Below are 24,479 nucleotides of genomic sequence, written 5' to 3'. Positions count from 1 at the left end.
TACTGATAAAAGCAACTCGTACACTATGTTGGTTCACAATGTCTGCCGTGTTAAGTGGTCAGATGGGTGGGCCTGCGAACGCTTTCTAGATTTGTAAGTGCAGCACTGATCCATCCAGATACAGCTGAGAACCACTGCTATAGAGAGTTTAAAGTGAAGAGGAAGCTCCTGAGAAGATGGATGGAACTTTGAACCGTTGTGTTAAGCTGTGCGGTTTGCCGTTCTTAACACTGTGCAGCCCCCACGGTGCAAACCTGACCAAACATTTTACCAACAAAACCCTCCCTGGAGAGGATCATTTTACAGGCTCATGCAAACCACTCCAAAGACATCCTCTTGCCCTTGGAACGCACGCGCACACAGACACACACACACACACACACACACACACACACACACACACATACACACACACACACACACACACATGCACACACTTTGAACAAATGCCTTCTACATGGAATCAGTGGGTGAGAGCAGAATCCTGCAGGCTTTGGTCGGCTTTTCGGGGGAATCAATTTCCCTTTCAGATCAGCCCCGAGGAAAGCCTGTGTGGTTGGTTGAGGAGCTTGGTTTTTTAGGACGGTGGTTAATCTGGAGCCTTCTCAAGCTAGTCAGCTGGAAAAGTTTTACCATGAGCCGCCCCACACACACACTTAGGGAATTAAAAATAAAAAACACATAGGGACGCATATTCCCTGAGCTGGGATTTCCGCTGGGATCAAGGCCATGGAAAACACAAGAGAGAAGGGATAATAAGTGGAGAGCAAGTGGTTCTCAACCTGTGGTGCCGGGGGAATATAACATAAAATGAAGTCATGGCCTTTTTTTTCTTTAAAAAAAAATTGTTTTCTTTGTGATACCGATGAATAGGAACGTACAAAGTATACTTTGGCGTTGATCCAAGCCGGAACACAGTCGACTGATTGATCATTACAAAGAATATCGTCTCTGTCGGGTGGGAACCTCATATGTCCAAAAATTCAAATTCAAAAATAGCAAAAGCAGCAGATCTACAAGCTCGAAACGCGTCGCTTCGCGCCGCGTTTCAAGCTTGTGGATCTGCTACTTTTGAGGCTTTTGCATAACACTGTAGTATGAGCAAGTAGGGCATTAATTTACGGGAAAAAAACCCACAAATATAAGATAGGAGGTTTCTGCCCGACAGCAACAATATGTTCTGAAAATGCACGCGGCTCAATCCACCTGACCACTTAATTAACTGTCATGCAAGTTTTTGTTCTTCTGACGGGCCGACAGAACAACAGGCCTCATGTAAAAAAAAAAAGCCTGATCTTCCACCGAATATGAATAGCAAGCCAGCTTATCCTAGCTGATCCACGCTTCCCGGATGTGCATAGAGATAAGAGTTTAAATCTGAATTAAAATGGTGGGGTGGCGGGGGGCGGGTTTGGGGAAGGGGGGGGGGGGGGGGGCGGTGTAGATACAGATCCCATATCTCAGACTAATAACACAGCAGAACAGCGGATTGGAATTGCATTTCCAGAGATGGAGAGATATTGCTTTCGCGCAGTGTTTGTGTAGCTTTGTTAAAGGTCAGCAACCGAGACAATCTAGCCGTAGTGTGTGTGCGTGTGCGTGTGCGTGTGAGTGTGTGTGTGTGTGTGTGTGTGTGTGTGTGTGTGTGTGTGTGTGTGTGTGTGTGTGTGTGTGTGTGTGTGTGCGCGCGTGTGTGTGCGACTTACCCGTGGACTGCTGAGAGGGCTGGTAGAGAGGCCAGAAGACGCTCCACTGATGGACCGTGACCTGGAGGGCAAACACACACACACACACACACACACACACAAGTGTTTTTTTTTAGAAGGGCGTGTGTTCCTTGAAGCTCTTTGTGCACACAGGTGCAGGCAGTAGGTAGGAGGAGAGGCATTGACCACTTAAACCCCAGCATCCGTATTGTAGGGAAAGCTTTCGCAGAAAATAGCAGATCGATGAGCTCGCAGCGCGCCACGTCGTGAGCTTGTCGGTTGGCAATTTTCTTTGCAAAAGCTTTCCCCACAATAAAAGAAAACAGAAAAGACACCAGTATAGAGCCCTGAGGGTCTCCGCCCAACCATATTGAAGTGGTTAAGTATGGGGGGAACACAGCAGCATCACACAATGCAACTGGTCATCTCTGGCTACTGGCTAGAAACCGCCACAGTTACACAGAGAGAACAGACCAACACAGACGCTGCAAACTTATGAAGCACTTTCATTTCCGGCCAGTCTGTCCGACTCACACCACATCAGTCATAATTGGATATTTTGATATCAATGAATTATTGTTTCTTCCTACAGGCGGTGTCACTATAGCCCCTATGAGCACAGCCACATTCAGAGATATAAAAAAAAAATATCGCAGGACAATCTGTTTCCATGGTGGACTCGCACGTACGCACGCACCCACACACACACACACACACACACACACACACACACACACACACACACACTCCGCCAGTCATGACGTAGAAACACCAGCTGCTCATTAGTTAGTCATTTTGTCCATCTTCGTCATCTCCCCCCATTCATATGTATCATCTTAAAGCCTATAATGTAGATTCCTATGTCTTTCTGCACAAACGTGTGAGACATAACAATAAGACCTTGGCTGGTTGGTTGGTTGGTTGGTTGGTTGGTTAGTGTGAGTAAGAGTGTGAGTGTGAGTGTGTGTGTGTGTGTGTGTGTGTGTGTGTGTGTGTGTGTGTGTGTGTGTGTGTGTGTGTGTGTGTGTGTGTGTGTGTGTGTGTGTGTGTGTGTGTGTGTGTGTGTGTGTGTGTGTGTATGTCATGCATGCATGCCAGTATAGCGGTTGCTCGGGTCATGATGCCTTATTTCACTCAGGGCAGCTGGCCAGGGAGTTGTTATCATTTACCATTGCTGTTTTATTATTATTTTAAAAGCATTGTAAATTGTGAAAACAGCCGATCTACAAGCTCACAATGTGTCGCATCAATGACGCACGAGTACAGGGGAAAAAAAACGTTAAAAGTTGAAATATGGAGATACAAGCTTTCTAACCGACATCAACGATATCATCTCTGTCAGGTGGAAACCACATATATATACTGTTACTTTTCAGGATTCAAATTCAAAAACGGAAAAAGCAGCAGATCTACAAGCTCAAAACAAGTCTCTTCGCGCCGCGTTTCGAGCTTGTAGATCTGCTACTTTTGATGCTTGTGTGACGCTGTAGTGTGATCACGTAGGGCGTTAATTTACACACAAAAAACACAAAAAGTTAAAATACGGAGATAAGAGGTTTCTGCCCGACAGCAACGATCAGCAAATCCTATATTATGGTCCACTGAGGGACGCCCACGGTAACAAACCCTTGATGTTCATTTAACTCAGAGAGTGTGCATATGGAACTGAACGGACCCTGTATACATTTTCACACTCTCTGAGTTACAAATAGATATAAACACATGCCAATGAATGGTGCATGGTGGAAACGCAGCCAAAACGGCAGTGTCCTGCGGCCATCAGAGGCATATTGTTTCGCGGCGCGGTGCATCTGTTCGTGTTATAGAGCAGCCGTTCTATAAGGCGAACGCTACAGATGGTTATGCTGTGTACAGTAATGGGCTGTCAGCAAGCGGCAGGGGGATTGCTGTTGACGAGTCTTTTATTTATAGTGAACGGCACACAGCTAACCAATCATTTATCTTAAGCCATTCAAACCGGGAACGCATCTGTGTAACCACTTTATCCATATTTTATATTTGGGTTATTCAAAAATAGCAGATATACAAGCTCATAGCGTGGCACCGAGTGCCGCGCTATGAGCTTGTAGATCTGCTATTTTTTTATTGTCTCTTGAACATTTGTGCTATTATTTGAATATACATATTTTTTTAAGCGAACATTTGTAACTCAAATCTTTGCTTCTGGGGGTCCCTGGAACAAAATATTTTGAGATGGGATCGGCGGCCAAATACATATTATTTTGGGGGTCCTTGACATGAAAAAGTTAGAGAACCACTGATATAGAAACATACCTCAGGTCTAAATGGGTTAATGCAAATAGAGTCCACGTGAGTACATTCAAAATAGGGAGAGGAGAGACTGGAGATCAGCCAGCCAGCCAGCCAGTCTGTGTGCGTGTGTGCGTGTGTGCGTGCGTGCGTGCGTGCGTGCGTGCGTGCGTGCGTGCGTGCGTGCGTGCGTGCGTGCGTGCGTGCGTGCGTGCGTGCGTGCGTGCGTGCGTGTGTGTGTGACGTGTGTGTGTGTGTGTGTGTGTGTGTGTGTGTGTGTGTGTGTGTGTGTGTGTGTGTGTGTGTGTGTGTGTGTGTGTGCGCGTGCATGCGTGCACTTGTTTCATCTGTGCGTGCGCGTGATTGTGCAAGGGCGTTTGTGACCGACCGCCATGTGAGTCTATCCATTCTACTTTGTCTATTATCCATTAGTCCTTGAGCTAACTTTTCCCATAAGCCTATTTTGGAACGGGGCCCCTCTCTTTTTTCCCCCACAGTGTGACCAATGGATGTGTCTGAGGCCCATCCAAGGGCCCCTGTGGGGCCTCCGATGCTGCACTGTGGGGGGTGGAACATTTACAAGAGGTTTTTAGGGGGGGGGGGGGGGGGGGGGTGGCATGGAATCATATGAAACAAAATGTACCCTCCCCAGAGTCAAAAGACAGGGGGGGGTTGGGGGGAGTTGGGAGAATAAACACTGTTGTTGGTGCAAAAAAACAATTTGTTATTCCATGACAGGGAAGTGGAGACATTTTTCACTCACGCAATGACGCAATGCCCCATCGCCCCCCACACCATGCACCCCCAATACTGACTGCTCCCTTTTTCTTTTTATATCATAGGTGTAGAGTACACAACCACATCTCCTCCGGTACCCACCCCAGACGCTTCTGTTCACTCGCGACAGTGAGGAGTTTTCACGAGGACGGCAATAACGCGACGGAGGAACATGCTATTTTAGACCCAGTTCCACTCCCTGCTGAACAGGCGCCCAACTAACTTGTCAGAGAGACAGAGAACGCCCCCCCTCCGCTATACCGGCGGCGTCCAATTCGTGAACATGGCCGATTGTGTACTTCGTTGGAATGCCCGGCCACGCCGGAGGCACCGTGGAGAAATTGAACACCATCCTCCGCTGGGGTGGGTGGGGTGGGCAGGTATAATGTAAACCCTGAGTCACCCGGATGCCAATATCCACACTACCTGACAATGGAGTTACCCATGCAGAGCATAATGTACTCCTGAATCAACAAACTTGTACAACCTCTTTCAACCTGGCGTCACCTATAACAGGCGCGTCATATAGGTGAACATTTTCAGGAACTTTCAGACATTTTCAAATCTTCTAAAAAAAAAAAAAAGTAGCAAAAAAGGATGAAGTGGTTCAATCAGGGGTCTTCAACAGGGGGTACGTGACCACTAGGGGGTCCTTGGAGTTGCTACAGGGGGCCACCAAATTTTTTTGTGATTTTTATTTTTTACATTAACCAGTGCCACTTGAACCCTAGCATCCCTATTCTGAGAATGTGAGTAGATCGGCTATTTCCAGTAAAGAGGTTTGGTGTAGAGTGGGGAAAAAGAGCAGACCAAGAACAGAGTGAATTAACGGGAATTCAACATATTAATAGAACAGATGTAAACAAACACAACAGTGATGACAGTGCTGTCAAATAAGTACTGTATATGAAGCTATCTATGAAATCTATGAAAAGATTAATCTGCAACACAATTTTATACAAAATGTATCCATGTATCCCTGTCCTGTGCTTGACAGCTCCCTGGAGACTGTGTGTGCGTTGAATTGATACTCTCCGTTCAGCCCCTCAGAACTTCTGACGTTAAACGGTGTAAAGATCCCTTCAGATTTGGCCGTGCAAATTGAACTCAAAGACAAAGGTTGTTTTATTTTGTGCGTATCTGAGCTTTGTAGATAAGTCATGTTTTAATAATTACCCTCTCAACGCCTGACTTATTAAGACCACTACAGTCTCATATCCAAGTGAAAAGAAACAGCAGGAAGCAAGTAGAGCAGAACTGTACACAGAGGAGGGAGGGGGGGGGGGTGGATCCATTGATATTCTCCTCTTCACACGGCAGAGGTTTTCCATATTTCATTTACATATCATTAACTTTTCTCTCATTTTCTCCTGGCACTTCGTTAAGATTGGGAATTAAATCATGTGTTCTCTCTTCTCCCTCGCTGTGATTTTTAAAACATCTTTTCAGACATTTCTGGAGCATATATAAAGGATAAAAGAAGGGGATCTGTGTGTCTTCGTGTGAATAACGTCTCTGTCGGGTGGAAACCTCATATGTTCAAAACTGTTACTTTTCAGGATTCAAATTAAAAAGTAAGCAAAAGTAGCAAATCTACAAGCTCTAAGCTTTCGAGCTTGCAGATTCGAGTTTGTAGATCTGCTACTTTTGATGCTTTTGTGTGATGCTGTAGTATCTGTCAGTATAGGGCATTAATTTACGAAAAAACACAAGAAGTTAGAATATGGAGATAGAAGTTTTCTGTCCGACAGCAACGATGATCTGCATTGGCCTCAGCTTCCTTCCGCGGGGGCATTTATCCCAAATGGATTCAATGATCCTTCATAGGAGCCAGTTACGTCACTGCTTGCAGCACTGAGAGCAGGAGGTGCCAGAGGCAAAATGCTGTGTAGGGTGTTGCGGTTTAAGGCAGCTCTCCACCGTGCCGACATCGGCCCCTGAAGGCGTTGGAAATCGTCTGTTGCCGACAACCTGCGACAACCTTTTGTAGATAGTGCCGTGCGGTCGGGTTGGGACTTCTAGTTGAATGTCGATGGACGACCGAACTTTCTCGGGTCGGGTCCCAACAGGCAAGAGCCCGTCAATAGCCGCGGGGTGGTGAAGAGGGGGGAGAGAGGTTTTTTTTTTTTTGGTCCGAGTTGAGACTGGAGGCTCCAGCGTTGCCAGATTCTGTGAGTGAAACAAGCGACCAGGTCTATGAAAACAAGCCCAAAAGAAAAGACCAGTTTCACCACTTGAGCCCTATTACATCTTGAAAGCAAGCCCAAATAAGCAACTACACTTCAGAAACAAGCCCAAACAAAAGCAACCCACAACTATGAATATTTACAAGCGACTTTACAGGAAAACAAGCCAAAAGTCGCTATAATAAGCAGACCTGGCAATACTGGCAGGCTACTGCAGACCAGCGTTGCAGACTACTGCTGCCTCCTGGTATGGAGAGTTATGTCGTTTGAATTTCTTAACCCATGCGCACAACAATGTGCCGTTGGCCGACAGTTTGTGCTGAACTGAGTCTGTTTGGTGGAGAGTCACCTTTAGACTGTGTGTTTCCCAAACAATGGGTCGGGACCAATTTTTTGGGTATAGTGAATCAATTTTAACGGGTTGCGAGTAAAGATTCGCAACCCGAATCTCCCCCCCCCCCCCCCAAAAAGCTCACATCGTTGAGTTGTGAGCTAAAGTGGTTCATTCTTATATACAGTATCTAAAAAAATAATAATAATAAAATAAAATAAAAACTTTTAAGACATTTGTGAAAATAGCAGATCTAGGTAGTAGATCTAATTTCACTATTGAATAGGGCTTAAGCGTCCCAGCTGGGAGACACCAAATGTTGGGGGAAAAAATTGGGAAACACCGGTTTAGATGGCATCATGGTTTTGTAATTTTAGATAAAGCCTAAAAGTCTCTCTTGCAGCAGCAGCAGCATTCACGCTGGTGGAGATCAGTCATGTCAAAATAGATATTTCAAAGGCAGCTCTCTCTCTCTGACACACTATGATGTAAAGTTGTCTGATGTGTCTGTGATGTGCTGTCGACGAAAGTTTGCTGCCGCGCAGAGATACGGTTTGGCTCAAGAGAAACTCAGCCAAACGTTTGGGCACCACGTGTATATCGTCCAATACTCGTGGCTGTATATGTGTTTTTTATTGTGATATGGATCTCCCTTGGGTCTGAATTGAGCGTACGCACGCAATCAAAGGATATCGTCTGTCGGGTGGAAACCTCACTTGTCCAAAACTATTTCCTTTCAGGATTAAAATTCAAAACCATCAATAGTAGAAGATCGACAAGCTTCGAGCTTGTGGATCTGCTACTTTTGATGAGATACTGTATGAGGTTTCTGCCCGACAGCGACGATATGATAAAAGGCTGAAAATGTCAAAACATGCAGACTATTCTATGGATTCATCATTTTGTTGTCAACATTTATCCCCTCCGCCGGCCTGCTGTGGGTGCTAGAGATGGTATTGTGGTGGCAGGGGAAATAGATGGACCTCTTGAGAGATTTGGATGATGCATGGGGAGCGTTTCAGTGATGACTGATGCTGGGTTAGAAGGCAAACCTATTCAATATGCCACCGCCATTGAGTTAGGACGTTCCTATTGAGATACATTTAGAGTGGTCCAGTGATTCTCAACCTGTGGGGCCGGGGGCCCACTGGTGGGCCACGAGGGGTATTGCAAGTGGGCCCCCGAATAATTGGCAAAAACACTACAATTTTAATGATAATAGAACATTAATACAAAAAATGATGTACCCCTGCACCAACTGAGCACCTTTTATTTAGCTTTTTACCCCTTTTTCTGCGCAATATAGCCCGTTATGTCAAGAGTTGACCTAGAACAACACTTTACTTATATAAAACAGAGGTACACCTTCACAGAGGGATCAAACTGTAACTTATAACTAGAACAAACTCCCGGGAAACATCGACGATGAACAAGCAACTCAAAACGAAACACTCAGACCCATTAAATACCTACAGTCTCAATTAGAGCAAACAGTCACCGCTGGGAACCCCAGGTGGAACCGGTCTCACAATCAGGCCGCACAGAGAGGGGAGTGGCTGAGCAGGAGCAGAGTCACAACAGGGCAACAGTTATCTCTCAAGAACAGATTCCGAGCTGCGCTACTCCATCTGTCGGGAGGGCCATTCTAATGTGTTCCCACTGGAAACAAACCCAAACTCATTCAACAATGGTGTCCTCGGAGCGACAACACCACGGAGAGTTAGTAACATTTTAACTTGCTCTTCCATTATAGAAACAAGTGGGGCTTACAACCAAAATGATCCATGTTCCGTGGGAGAAATGTTGTTAGTGTTCTGTGGGAGAAATGTTGTCAGTGGGAATGAAAACATAGGCGCCCCCCACCGGAAGAGGAGAGCTGAGGGCAGACCAAACGGGCCAACTTCCTGTATCCACAGTCTATTGGGAGGTCCCCCTAGAAGTCAAATCCAAAGGAAAAATTGGGGCAACAGTAGCACATGACAGAGGCAGGGCAGCCAGAACAGGGGAAGATCGTGACAAAACGAATACTTCGGCTCTGTACTTGGGCCGCTCTCTTCCCCCCCCCCCTCTACACCAAAATAGTTTAGTAGTCTGCTATTGTCTGAACACATTGTCTGTAGTCTGCTATCGTCTGCTATTTTTGGCGAATGGTCTCCCCAGAATAGCAATGCTAGGGTTCAAGTGGTTAAGTTGCTAAGGGGGAGAAAAGTTTAAAAACTCATGCAATCTTCCATAAAGGAGAGATAAAACTCTGATTGCCTGAGGGGATGAGGTAGCGGGGAGAAAGTGATGAAAACAGGAAAATGAATAAACCAAAACTGAAACGACGGAGGCCCGGCAGGACTGGAGGAATTAGGAGAAGATCTGAGAGGTGGTGGGAGCTCTGGAAGTCTTTTTTAAGGATGCAGAACAAATGAAATGCCGCTTGAAGAAGCGTAAAATAAATCGTCCAAAAATTATATACTTGGCGGTCTCCAAAGGTCAGAGATGGGAAGTAATGAAGTACAAGTACTTCGTTACTGTAACAAAGTACTTTTTTTCGGGTATCTGTCTGTCTGTCTGTCTGTCTGTGGGTGTGAGAATTGTCAGTTTTAGTGGTACCATAATGTAACTGTGAAAATGACATATTCTATTAGAATTTGTCTCCTGTGTTAACAGTATATATTCAGTATAGCTGAATAGGATGGGCTAGGTCTACACACACTACTGTATTTTAACATCAGTCATAATGGTGGTACTTGGAGACCCATATATTTTCTGAGGTGGTACTCAGTCTAAAAGGTTGAGAACCACTGCTGTATTAGATTTAAAGAGGTGGGTCTACTTGCATGATTCATCACACCACAGTTTGGAAACCAATCTTGCATGGGCAGTTTTAAGACGTGTGTTTGGTGGGGATCTATCTATCTATCTATCTATCTATCTATCTATCTATCTATCTATCTAGCTATCTATCTATCTTTAGGGCAGTTCAACTATGGCATTCATTACTATAACTAGGATTGCTTTTTATAGATTGATTTACTATTATTTTGTTTTCTATTAAATTGTTGTACTGTCAGTGGGCTATAGGATGTTGGTAGTACTTTAGCTATCTATCTATCTATCTATCTATCTATCTATCTATCTATCTATCTATCTATCTATCTATCTATCTATCTATCTATCAATCAATCAATCAATCAATCAATCAATCAATCAATCAATCAATCAATCAATCAATCAATCAATCAATCAACATACATACCTACCCATCTATCTATGCCCCTCAATGCCTTTTAGATGCGTTATAAAATACCCATTTGAAATGAAGCCTCATGCCTAACACAAAACAAGTGATGATCACAGTCCTGCTCAACAGCTGCAGATTACAATCCAGATCAACCAAATGTAACGGTATAATGTAGAGCAGTGGTTTTCAACCTTTTTCATGCCAAGGACCCCTAAATTGATGTACATTTGGCCGCAGACCTCCATTTGAAAATGTTTTGTGCCAGGGACCGCCAGAAGCAAAGATATCAGTTAATTTTCGCTAAAATATAAATATTCAAAGATATGCACACTTTTTCAAGGTTTAAAAAAAATAGCAGATCCCGCGCTATGAGCTTGTATATCTGCTATTTTTGAATAGCCAAAGCTAAGCGGTTAAAATGATTGTGAAGCTATGTTAACTAATTTCGCTGGGGACCCCCTGGTACTCCCTCAAGGACCACTGGTGGTCCCCGGACCACTGGTTGAAAACCACTGATGTAGAGCATGAACGGGATTCAATAGGGTTGAGTCGGTGGCTGCACCAAAACAAACACTTGGCATTATAAAAGGAAACAATACAAACACATGTTTTATTGATACCACATCAGGCAATATGAGCGGTAGTGATATAATTTACTTGAGTAAAATGAGTTGTGACTAAATAAGACTACTGGCTTATGAAATAAGACGAAGAAGTTGATTTTAATACAACTACTGTGAACTACTGCTGATTTGGCATTGGATCAACTTAGTAGATTGTTTAGAAGGAAGAAATGTTCTGGGTCAGAGAAAGTGGGGCACAGTATGGGAGCTGATTGCTCCAATGTATTCTGAATATTTATAATGTATTAAAAAAGATTATTGTGCTAACTGTGGAGTAGGGAAGTTCCAGATAATATGACAAAACTAATTCTTAAGGGACTGAAATGCAACATTACTGTACTGTATATCTCTATATCTCAGCATGATTACTTACAGTGCGTAGTGTCTCTGTTGGGTGGAAACCTCATATGTCCAAAACGTCAGATCTACAAGCTCGCGCCGCGTTTCTAGCTTGTAGATCTGCTACTTCTGATGCTTTTGTGTGACGCTGCAGTATGATCAATTAGGGCCGTTAATTTACGGAAAAACACAAAAATTTAAAATATGGAGATAGGAGGTTTCTGCCCAACAACAACGATAGGATGAAAGGGTTCAGGCCGCAACAGTTGTAAAACTGGCTTCTGACTAATTGATGGACTATTGTCTACAACTAGATAGCTACGGGTTCCTGGGGGAAACAGCGGGGGCTCGATCTCTTGATCAGGGGTTCTTAAAATTTTTATTTGGTGTCTCCCCCGGGACCCAAACATAGATAAATGACTACAAATGTATGAAACATTTTAGAATTTCACGAAATTGGATTCTCAGAAATAGAGATTTAAACCCATTCATTCCGGGAATGCATCTGTGTCATTTTAGATTTGAGCTATAACCATTATTTTTATACTTTGGCTATTAAAGAATTGTGAACATTTATGCAAATCTTTGAATATATGATTTTTAAAGCGAGCATGCGTGTTCACACATTTTCACGATTTAAAAAATATATAACAGATCTACAAGCTCATAGCGCGGCACTCTGGAGAGCTTGTAGATCTGCTATTTTTGAATAGCCAAATAAATCTGAAAAGAAAGAAAGGGTCATCACCCATTGTTTGGGACAAACTGCTCTTGATGTCAGAACGGATTACGTCATCCACTCCTTAACGCTCCCAACTGCGTTGTTGTGGCAGATGAACAAGAGCCAAATGTTATAGACTGAATCATTTTTTTTCTTCGAAATTTCAAAAGTAAAAAGAAATTGTATTTATTTATCTAAAGGTCTGACTACCATTTTGAGTATGGCAGAGATAGAGCATGCCAAACGTTTTGCAGAGAAAAAAGTAAAGCTGTAATACAGAAACATGACTAGACTCTCTCAAGAGATCGAGCTCACTAATCACTTCGTTGCAGGTTTCTTATGTCTGTGCATGGGGAACATATTTCATTGTCTATCAGTGGTTCTCAAACTTTTTTAATTTCAAGGACTTCCCCATAACTCTGAGTGTACAAATGGAACCGAATGTGTCTGTGTCCCATGTGTTCCATTTGTACAGTTACAGACCTGTTCATTTGGAGCCCCCCTCAAGGAACCCTGAGAGGCCCCTGGACCCCACTTTGAGAACCACTGGTCTACATAAAGCTGTCTATTCCTTGACATGTGGTTTGGCTGCACGTTGGGAGGGGGAGGGGGGGGGGGGTGAATATGAATACCTTTCTGCTTTGCTGTATTTTTGTGTTGCCGTCAGGAATATCCAAGGCGTTACTGTACACTGATTTACTACAGTGAGACAAGAGACACAGTGAGCACAGAGTCAATGTGTGTGTGCGTGTGTGTCTGACCAGAGCTGACACAGTCCTGCTGGACAGACACTGGGCTGCTGCAAGCCCAGCACCAGCACCTCTCTCTCTCTCTCTCTCTCTCATCTCTCTCTCTCTTCTCTCTCTCTCTCTCTCTCTCTCTCTCTCTCTCTCTCTCTCTCTCTCTCTCTCTCTCTCTCTCTCTCTCTCTCTCTCTCTCTCTCTCTCTCTCTCTCTCTCTCTCTCTCTCTCTCTCATCTCTCTCTCTCTCTCTCTCTCTCTCTCACATAGTCACACATAGTCACATACACACACGCCCGCCCGCAGGCTGCACAGTGTGCAATACGCTAATTGGAAACTGTGTTTAATCCCATGTTCCCTGTTGCAGAGCAAAGCCCTATATGGTCAGTGTTCTAGGGTACCTCTGTCCGTGTTGTGTCATGTCGATGGCCCTGCGTGCGGGCACAGGGGACCCTCCGTCCGTCACGCTCAACACCTCCATGGACTTGCGCTCCGGTCTCCTCTTGCCGTGGCGGTTCAGCATGGGAGAGTCCACACGCTTCCTGGGAGGGTCTGCAGGGGGTACACACACAGGGTACAATCAACACACCACCTCACAGTCAAAACACAGCCAGCTGGGCTGCCTGAAGCAGTGCTTCTCAAAGTGGGGTCTTGGGAGGTCCTTGAGGGGGTTCCATGGGGGTCTCCAGCTAAATTGATGATAGTTTGGAACCAAATGGATCCTTATTGGGGGGGCCGTGACTGTCCATGGAAAGCGTTTCATGAGTGGAGGAGTGCTTTGGATTATCATGTCCAGAGCGCTCGAAAGAACTGTTTATTGACACCCGCAGCACATTCTGTGCTCAAACATCACGCTCTCTACACGCCTTACCTGTCTGATTAGCTCCCTGGCTGGCATAGTTTACTGAAGTTAGGGTTAGAGTTAAGGTTAAGTTTAGGCATAGTTGCAAAAACGAGAACTGTCAAATCACAGCGACTACTGGCCAATTACAGCGGGTTTTGCCTAGAACTGAAGTGGGATCCATAATAACACATCACCTGCATTATTAGCACACATAGCCTAGCTTAAACAACTGTAAACATGGACTTCTCATGGTTGTGGTTAGGTTACGTTTCATATTTTCAGGCCTCAGCTTGGATGCATTACGCACTATCAGCACCATGGACAGCTCAACATAGAAATATTCCAAACTAAATAAAAATGATGAATTGACACAATTAAATTTGTATAAATGTTTTGCTTTGGAATTGAGGAGAAGCCTCACCCCTCTCAACATCTACCAGACTGCGCCCACTAGTGGTGGTTCTGGACTGGCTAATAGGAGAATATTCAATAGCCTGTCCTGCCTCTATATCTCACAGCATGCTTTAACAGACCATGAACACATTTTGTGTCGTTTGTTTCTTGTTATTCATGTTCAGTTGCACTGTTAGGAGTATTTAACCCTAACTAACTGCATTTATTTTACAACATTAGTAGAGTTCACAGTGATATTAGAAATGACTCGCCTATCGTTTTGCTGTGAAAGTTGAGTTTATTACTGGTGCTACCTCTGCAATTAAAGCTGGCTGTTAGCTTTAATTGCGCCATATACAGTATGTTATATATTGTTGCTGTTAGGTGTAAACATGTCCAAAACCATTCCTTTTTTCATTCATAATCATTTAAAAAAAACTTTTGAAAATAGTGAAAATAGCAGATCTACAATTTCTGTCTGTGACACTCTTGATGAAGAGTGAATTTACAATAAAAACGAAATTGAAACAACGCGTACGTGCGTGCGTGCGTGCCGTGCGTGCCGTGCGTGTTCACACTTATGCACACGCATGTTACTGTGATCTTAAGCCAATCTTTAGTCCATGATACCGTTGACATACAGTGATGATTGAATAAATAATGTTTGCCCTCTGGGTGTCGGACTAATTGCCTCGGTTTTGTATTTACTGAGGGGCTGGGGGGAGGGGGAGGGGGGTGTACTTGTTCAAACACAGATAACAAGAAATTGCAAGCACACATTTTCACACAGTGTTCTTTCTAACTCAGTGGTTACTTTTTTCATGTCTAATGAATAATGTATTTGGCCGTGGATCCCCATCTGAAAATGTTTTGTGCCAGGGGCCTGTCTCTCCACCAACAGCTTTTGTTACTAGTTACTTTGCAGATCATTAACCAATTAAGCTCTATTTTCTACTTCATCTATTCAAAAATAGCCGATCTACAAGCTCACAGCTTGTGAGCTTGCAGATCTGCCATTTTCAAAACATTTTAGCCATGTTAGATTAATTGAAAACGTACAGGTCCTTGATTCTGGTGACTGATACTGTCCTTCTAATTAATAAATGAGGGGACCGTGTTTTTTCAATTACTTAAAAAAATGAAAATAAATTAATTTACCAAAGAAAAAATTAATGAAAAAAGTAATTGAGAAAACAGGGCCCCTCACCCATTAGAAGGCCAATATCAGTCACCAGAACCAAGGACGTGTGTTTTCAATGAATCTAATATGGTTAAAATTTAGTTTATATAGGAAGGGGCGGGGCGTGCTTGATAAAATGGATATCAAACATCTAAATACTGAATCAAGCAACTTGAAGAAACTGTCTGTGGTGCGCACAAAAGCCAGAGTAGATGATAAAATGACCCCAAACACGTTTGAAAGTGAAATAGCCCTTCAAAGCATCTGTGTCATTGGAGATTTTAGTGTTGGCTATTCAAAAATAGCAGATATACAAGCTCACAGCGCGTCACTTCGTGCCGCGCTGTGAGCTTGTACATCTGCTATTCGTTTTTTTGTTTGAAAAATCTTGAAAGTGTGAGAACTACTGATTTAGGTCTCAATGGTTCAAAGAAAACATCTGAGTACTTCAGGTTGTTGTGTGGGAAAGCGTTGCGTGCTCTGAATGGAGGCAGCTGCATAACAGCACACAGTGTTTTTGGAGGGAAATCTCTAGCCTATTGAAACCCTAAGAGCCCTCCACATTTAATTGAGGCGCTCCACTCGTTCCTGTAAACAGGGAGCTATTTCAAACTGGAGAGCCAAGCCGCTGTCTACTGGAGCTGATCCAATTCCTTCAAGAGGGGAGAAATATCCTCCCAGGTTATTACTACACAAAACAGGAGAAATATCCTAGCACATTACTACACTCACACCAGTGGGCTTTTGCAAGCGGGCCCCCAAATAATTGACAACACACAAAGATTTGAATGATAACACATAATAATTATGTAAATAATAGTGTAAAAGTGTGTTGATCAACACTTCAGCAGCGACTCGCCGACAAATGAGCTGCATAACTTTGTAGCTTTTGTCGGGCAGAAACCTCTTATCTCCATATTCTAACTTGTTTTCATAAACTAACGCCCTACTTGATCACACTACAGCATCACACAAAAGCAGCAAAATCGGTTACATTTCGGGATTCAAAATATATTAAAAAGAATAGCAAAAGTAGCGGATCTACAAGCTCGAAACAAAAATCCCTTTTCGGGATTCAAAATTAATAAAATAATTTTCAAAAGTAACAGATCGACAAGATCGAAACGCGGCGTGAAGGGACGCGTTTCGAGCTTGTCGATCTGTTACTTTTGAAAATACTTTTGAAAAAATTCCGAATCCCGAAAAGTAACAGTTTGGGACATTCAGGTTTCCAATCGACAGAGACTAGTAGATGCCAATGTGAACGCAATATTAACCCTTCATAGTCAAAAAGAGACATATTAAGACACCAGTGCCTATGAGTCCAGCCAGTAGCTGTATCGTGGTGTGCCTCACCGACTTCGTTGCGTGGGGGCAGGTTCTGGTCCTCCTGGCTGGGGTAGCGCTCCTTACGGTCCAGTAACAGGAAGTAGATCATCTTCTCCTGGTTGTCACTGCAAAGAGACCAACGAGAGGAACAGACCAGACGTGAGACCAATGCAGCTCAACCACTTCAACCCTATGTTATGGTTGACCAGAGTCCCTCAGGGATCTATACTATATCTTTTCAGGGGTTTTTGTTATTGTAGGGAAAGCTTTTACTTTCACGCGTTGTGAGCTTGTCGATCTGCTGCGAAAGCTTTCCCCACAATCCGAATGCTGGGGTTTAAGTGGTTAACCACTTAAACCCCCTAGTCTTACAACTGTACTCGGACCGCTTTTTTCTGTCTACACCAAAATCAAAAAGAGCCAATTTACAAAACACGTCGCAATGCGACAAGTAAAGGTCAGGAATTCAAATTGACTTGAGTAAAAGTTCAAAAGTATTGGTATCGAAAGTACTCATTATGCAGAATGTCCCATTTCAAGTTTTCAAATGTATAAAATGTATACAAATATTTTTAAAATAGCAGATCTACAAGCTCACAATGCGTCGCGATGAGCTTGTAGATCTGCTGTAGATATAGCCTAAATGTATATAAGACTAAAGTGGTTAATAAATGTTTTGTAATAATAATCAAAATCTACAATGTAACTAGTAACTAAAGTTGTCAAATAATTGTAGTGAAGTAAAAGTACAATATGTGTCTCTGAGATGTAGTGGAGTAAGTAAAAGTATTGGAAATTGGAAATACTCAAGTAAAGTACAAATACCTAAAAATTGTACTCAAGTACAGTACTTAGTAAATGTAGATACTTTCCACCACTGTACTGTTATACTTGGTGAAGTCACGTCAAATGGTGACATTGAGCTGACCCAATGGCTGAAGGTCTTTGCTATGATTTTAGTCATCAAAGGCAACACAGACTGACTATGAAACACTAAAAAGTTGTCATGTTTGTTACTTGCAGTAACACAAAACAATGTTCAGCTGCTACAGTAACTTGTTATTGTGGTAAATTCAAGACTGAAAGTAGTTATTACACATGAGAATATTACTAACAGATTATTTTGGTATAACACATTGGTCTAATAATAAGTAACTAGGTTAAAGAAATTGATGTCTCACTCAAAGTCCACTGTGCCAGCAAAGAGGGACTGAGTTTGCCTAACAAAAGACTAATCAGTTCTCACATTTACATTTAAAGGGGTGATGAGTACATCACCTGAGGAAGCTCCAAAGACTGAAATACTTTGATAAGAAAAACAGAGGGTGGTCACCAATGTAAATAGCATAAGTCATGAGTCTTCTCTTTTACTGATTTCTGGGAGAGCAAGACAGTTGCTGGAAGCCAAAAAGCAAGTTTGTAAGGAAGTAGATAAGATAAGTACATATAAGATAGAGTTGAGTTGCAATATTTTTCCCTGACTGTGAAAAACCAAAAGGTCAAGCATTTAGCTAATATAAATTAGTCTAATCATTTGGTTGCAACTCTAAGTAGACTCAAGATGAGAAATAGTAAATTTATATGATATTCTGATATAAAACCCAAAACCTGTTGAATATACATAAGATACATTGTACCAAGGATTTCTACTTTTACTGCTTTAATAAAAACTGGACAAAAGATTTACAGATCAAAGATTATTAGTTTATATACTAAAATAGTAACCAATAGACTTTCTTTAAGTTTCTTTTTATAACATTACATTCTAGTATAAATAAGTCACGGTGGATAAATGTTTATTCACGCTGTAGTTCCAAAATTAGTCTGTATTTTAAATAAGACTGTATAAGGGTAACTTTGGTTTGCTATGATTTAATGAGATAACTTTTGGTCTTATTTTGATGTGTGTAAAATACTGAATATAGATAATTGAACAAGGATACGCTTAACTAATGGAATTAAGTAACAAATGTATTAATTGTAAAACCAGCTAAAGAACTGAAATACTGTTGCGTGTGCATACTAGTTCCTCCCACAGTGGCTGGCTAGCTGCTGTGGGAGGACAGATCTTCTGTGATTGGCCGAAGGTTCTGTCACTAGGAGGCGGGTGCTAAGGCCCGCCTCGGAACCGTAACATTTGAAAGGTATAAATGCTTTAACCATAGATAGAGACAGTGCGCAGTACAGCATTGACACATGTATTTGTTCGCCTCTATGACAATAAATATATTGTTGTAAACCCCCACTTGAACCGAGACTTTGTTCATCATTTTAAACACTCAGGAGATAATACCTGTTTTCGTTGGAAAGGACTCACATCATTTACCACATTATAATAAATAATTTTGCAGATCTTACATTGCTTTGGAAAAAACAGCAGATGTGGTGCAAAAGAAGAAAAGGTGGAGGTGGAGATTAACATCTATGACCTAATGATTAATCTATCTACCACTTTTCTAAATATATGACTTAAATATATACAGTATGACGAAAAATGCTATTAAATTCTACTCAGTTATCCACAGCTGATTTTATTCAAACAAAATTGTGTAAAATGAAATACAATTTCAAATGGAATGAATTCAACTTCTATAAACCTATAATTTTTCTGTTAAATCCTACTCAGTTATTCAGAGCTGATTGTATTAAAACAATAAATAATAACATGCAATTGCAAACTGCACAAAGTATTTTATATTATGTATAGTTTACTAATATTTATTGACCTCAGTATCAGTTTTTACAGTGTGGACGGACGGACGTAGAGACAGACAGACAGACAGACACAGCAGCTAATGACAGAGCTACACGGCTTTTGCAAAGCTAAAAATTACCGAAAAGTTGTGCACCTGATTATTGCAGTAGACTTTTTTTTTAAATCAAAGCTACAGTTGTGTGTAGTGTGTTTCCTCTTACACACACAGTAGCACTACTTCAGCCAGCATCATGAGATAATTAACAATAACTACTGCCACTCACCTAATGCTTCGGAGGTTAAAAAAGAACGTACTCCCAACGCGTATACTGTGCATTGTTTAAGTCACAGGAGCATGGTTTCATAACGTAAATATGAACTTTGGCAGACAGACAGACAGACAGACAGACAGACAGACCTGCAGTTTAGGTCAGAATCATTCAGTGATACCTCACCTCACATAACTGAATGACCATCACTATGATGGGAGTATCCATTGAGAACTAATCCTCCTGTACGGAAAAATACCCCACATGTATTCCTGCCTGGGAGCCACAGTAGCCATCTACAAAAAAATGAACTTTGATTCATTGTCTTATAACATACAGTATAGGTCTGTCTGTCTACTGTGTGTGTGTGTGTGTGTGTGTGTGTGTGTGTGTGTGTGTGTGTGTGTGTGTGTGTGTGTGTGTGTGTTGTGTGTGTGTGTGTGTGTGAGTGAGTGAGTGAGTGAGTGAGTGTGTGTATAGCGCTTTTATCCAAAGCGCTTTACATAGATTGTGCATTACATTCACCCATTCACACACACATTCATACACCGATGGGAGCAATTAGGGGTTCAGTGTCTTGCTCAAGGACACTTCGACACTAACTCTGGGGGAGCCCCCCAGCCCGGGAACGAACTGGGAACCTTGCGGTTTCCAGTTCACTCTACCCCTGAGCCACTGCCGCCCCTGTGTGAGTTGTGGGTGTGTCATTCCTCTTATCAGAAAAAAAGGGAATCAAAGTCCATTTCCTTGTTTAGTCGTTCAGCCATGTTGTGAGACTGAGAGTCACTCATCAGAGACTGTGAAAACAAGCCGAGGCTTAAATATCGATCAATCAATTAATAGATCAAGACGGATCATTTGAACAACCTGGCAGACCGACAGACTGATATCTGCTACAATCTCCACTGAGGTAAACACACTCGCCCCCATTCATTTCGCGGACAGAGGCTGCCGGATTAGACCCGGGGCGAGTGTGTCTTGGGACGAGTCTTCTTGTATTGCATTCCATTCCAGCCACTATGTGTCATATGATTTAATTCACCGCTTGTTTACAAGTAAAATTTGGGGGGGGAAAATAATTAGGAGCTCAAAAACATAATGAGAGGATACAAGAGATAGCTGTGCAACAGCTGCAAAGTGTGCATATTTAAGAAAGTATTTTAAAACAGTGAAACCTACCGAGGAAAAAGAAACAGAAAGTGATTCTGCGACTCCAGTTGAAAGAAAACTAGCGACCACCACGGGAGTCCTTCATCAAATCCATAGATTCATTGTGAATCATTATAAACAAACAACCTCCTGTTGCTTCCAAGTTGGGGGTCAGTTTAACCAAAACCGAAGGTGTTTAAGAGGAGGAGGCGGAGAATATGTTGCGGCCGTCGGAGATCAAAGGATTTAGCGGTAGCAGCGTCAGTCATTCTTAATGACAGGACCACTGGACCAGGCAACAACACTACAACCAGGTAGGGTGAGGTCCAAGTGCTTCCAATTGGACTGCACCAAACTTTTAACTCTATGACCAAACCCTATCCATCAGATTCAAAGTAGACTTATTAGGTAATTTTTTTGCGACCAAAAAACTTTTTCCCACAGCAAATAAAGTCGGTCTACACCAGCCTTCAACAATAGCGTACATTCAGTGGTCAGGTTCGTTCAGAAATCAATTGAAGAACGCAGGAGCTAGCTTTCCAAAAATAGCCACGCGCGAGAATGTGCATACACGCAGTACACATGTGTCGTTGTTTACGTTGTCAGATCGATGGTTTTAATTTGAAGGTTTAACAGGATGTTCAATGTGTTTTTGTGAGTTAAGATAACTGACCGGTGCTGTGTTAAGTTACACAATTGGCGGAAACAGTGCTCTATGATTTTCACAATACAATGTTATCCACCCGCGTTTAGTTCAGTATTATAATATTTTTCACCCAACACGTGTAAACTTAAGCTAATAGGTTAACAACAGTCTCGAGTCGGTCTCAGACAGTCAGGGGGGTGGGGGACGAGACGGAGACTCGGGCGAGAGAGGCAGAGAAATGCAGACGATGCATTGCATTGCACAGAGGTGTGTGACTGCAAGACAAGGATTTAACTTCATTTAAATCAGCACAGTGTAAGCACAGTGTAAGTTAACGTCAGTCAGCGCCGTCAGCGCTTCTTCATAATAGATAAATACACATTCAGAACAGAATAATAAATAAAAACATTACATATTAAAAAAAAATCATATTTTTCCCCCAATTTTTTTCCCTCTGTTTTTTTTGGGGCTTTTGGGCCTGACATGACGGTAATAGTTGGGTTTGGGCCGAGCCTCGGGCCGGCCCAGTCGGGCCCAGTTAGGGCCGAGCCTTAATTTTCAGGCCCGTTGAGAACTCTAATATTTGCCAGTCTGTGATCCTGTCCGCATAAACGCTAAACAACATGGCTGCTTCTTCAAAACTGAGCAAGCCCTTTAATTGGCTGGCCGAGTGAGGAACAGCACCATTTTACCTTAAAGATATAAACAGTGGCCGAACACATTTTCGCATCCGTAGTGAATATCAAAGACATTGAATGTTTAGATCCCATATGCTGCCTAGTTGTTAGATGCCATATTCTGAGAGGACATGGGAAGCCATTGAGGAGCCCTCATTGGCTGCCCTTTTACTAAGGCCAGCTAATGATGGAAAAGTGACGAGAAAGTGATGAGAAGTGACGACTCCTGGCAGCGTCTGTTTACTGATCAGCTCTGCAAGCTGATAAAAAGTGCTAAAACTATTACTGTTACTATGAATACTACAACCACTACTACAAACATTACTGCTACTACTAATACAACTACTACTATAGCTACTAATACTATTGATACTCATAACGTTGTTGTTGTTGTTTTGTCTTCTAGTATTCCTCTGGTGTAACAGCCTCAGAGAACATTCCAGATCAGGTGTGTGACCGGCAGACAAAATGGCTTCCCGTTTCACTGGTCAGGAAGAGGAGCTGACCTGTCCCGTGTGTCATGACATCTTTAAACATCCTGTTGTGCTGTCCTGTGGCCACAGCTTCTGCAAAGACTGTCTGCAGGAATGGTGGACGGATAAATCAACAAAAGAATGTCCTGTTTGTCAGAGAAGATCCTCCAAGGGTTATTCTACAAACTTTGCGCTGAAGAACCTGTGTGAGAACCTCTTGGAGGAGAAAGGCCGGAGCTCCTCGTCGGTGAGCTCTGAGGTCCTCTGCACTGCACATGGTGAGAAGCTCAAGCTCTTCTGTCTGGACGACCAACAGCCGGTGTGTCTCGTATGTCGTGATTCCGAGAAACACGCCGGACACAAGTTCTTACCCGTGGACGAAGCGTCTGGACGTTGCAAACAGAAGGTCCAGGAATCACTGAAGCCTTTAAAGGAGAAACTGAAGGTCTTTGATGAAGTTAAAACAGATTACGACAAAACAGAAAATCACATCAAGGTTCAGGCAAGGAACACAGAGACACAGATTAAGAAACAGTTTCAGAATCTTCGTCGGTTCCTAAAGAAGGAAGAGAAGGCCAGGATCACCGCTCTGCGGGAAGAAGAGGCTCAGAAGACTCAGGAGATGAAGGAGAGGATTGAGGGTCTGAGCAGAGAAATGGAAACCCTCTCCAATGCAATCCGAGCTGCTGAGGACCAGCTGAGAGCCGACGACCACGTCTCATTCCTGCAGAACTACAAGACCACGTTGGTGGGAGTCCAGCTCACCCTGCAGGACCCACCGCCGGTCTCAGGAGCGCTGATAGATGAGGCCAAACACCTGAAGAACCTGACCTTCAGAGTCTGGAACAAGATGAAGGACATTGTCTCCTACACTCCTGTCATCCTGGACCCCAACACTGCTCATCCTGGTCTCAAGGTGTCTGATGATCTGACCAGTGTGATACTTGCAGTAGAGAAACAGCAGCTTTCTGACAACCCAGAGAGGTTTGACTACTGGGAGCGTGTCCTGGGTTCTGAGGGCTTTCACTCAGGGTCTCACAGTTGGGATGTTGGGGTTGGAGACAATCAAAGCTGGGAAGTAGGTGTGTGTGTGTGGAGTCTTTCCAGAGGAAGGGAGAAACAGAGAGAGGATACTTGTTTATACAGTTATATAAGGGTGAATACAGAGCAGTCTCTTCATCAGGGCCTGATGATGATGATGATGATCATTTTGAGGAGTTGACTGTTCTCTCAGTGAATCAGAAACCCCGGAGGATCAGAATCCAGCTGGACTGGGACAAAGGACAGCTGTCTTCTCTGATCCTGATTCTAACACACACCTACACACCTTCACACACACTTTCACTGAGACACTATTTCCATACATTTATAATGGTAATGTTGTGTCTCTGAAGATGTTACCAGGGAAGATCTGTGTCACTCTGGAAAAACACAGTTTAGAACGTCTAGCATCCAATGCAGACAGACAGACAGACAGACAGACAGACAGACAGACAAATCATGCTTTACAAAACATGTGTATCGTAATTCAAACATGCACACAGCTAATGGTGGACAGATAGTTAAACAGATATAAAATGATTCCTGATAACGTACTTTCATTTTGTATTGTATAAACGATCAGTTTGTAATATATTGGCATAATGGTGACATGTTTGATATGATTATTACTGATAACATGTTTTATATTGTAGTGTTTGTCATTTATGGATCAGGTTTGAATTCTATAGTTTCTATGTGACAGTGATGATGTCTGTTGATGTATTTGATCTTATTAAAGATGATGAGAGTAAAGTGAGTCAGACGTGTGTTTGTAACAGTCAGCATTCAGCAGATCATACACTAGAAGATTTATTAAAAGTAAAAGTACTCAATCAACCCCAGTAGTTGAGTAAAAG

At 42.8% G+C, this 24,479-nt stretch overlaps 2 protein-coding genes across 3 annotated transcripts in view; one reads left to right on the top strand and one right to left on the bottom strand.

The window, feature by feature from the left end:
• The window catches only part of brsk2a (BR serine/threonine kinase 2a), a gene marked incomplete at both ends in the record, with an annotated part of 318,021 nt that overhangs the window by 15,199 nt on the left and 278,343 nt on the right, over positions 1-24,479 (bottom strand). Inside the window, 5 exon segments of the mRNA XM_080438342.1 lie at positions 1,707-1,767; positions 12,819-12,832; positions 12,834-12,885; positions 13,328-13,478; positions 16,700-16,797. Coding sequence (XP_080294468.1) covers positions 1,707-1,767; positions 12,819-12,832; positions 12,834-12,885; positions 13,328-13,478; positions 16,700-16,797 — 376 coding nt within the window.
• On the top strand, positions 20,453-23,885 carry LOC308092448 (E3 ubiquitin-protein ligase TRIM35-like). Of its 2 annotated transcripts, none has more exons than XM_080438345.1 (2): positions 20,453-20,546; positions 22,515-23,885. In XM_080438345.1, exon 2 carries the CDS (start codon positions 22,577-22,579, stop codon positions 23,801-23,803), a length of 1,227 nt encoding a protein of 408 aa, XP_080294471.1. In that variant the 5' UTR covers positions 20,453-20,546; positions 22,515-22,576; the 3' UTR covers positions 23,804-23,885. The 2 variants fall into 2 exon arrangements, with proteins under 2 accessions (XP_080294471.1, XP_080294472.1); XM_080438346.1 differs by lacking the exon at positions 20,453-20,546 and adding an exon at positions 20,735-21,099.

This window comes from Gymnoscopelus braueri (genome assembly GCF_963280865.1).
Source record: "Gymnoscopelus braueri genome assembly, chromosome: 9".
Lineage (NCBI taxonomy): Eukaryota > Metazoa > Chordata > Actinopteri > Myctophiformes > Myctophidae > Gymnoscopelus > Gymnoscopelus braueri.
Note: the sequence above shows the minus strand (reverse complement) of the source record. Positions and strands in the feature narration are given on the sequence as shown.

Coding starts and splice junctions, on each gene's coding strand:
- LOC308092448 (XM_080438345.1), top strand. CDS start 22,577: ATGGCTTCCCGTTTCACTGGTCAGGAAGAGGAGCTGACCTGTCCCGTG.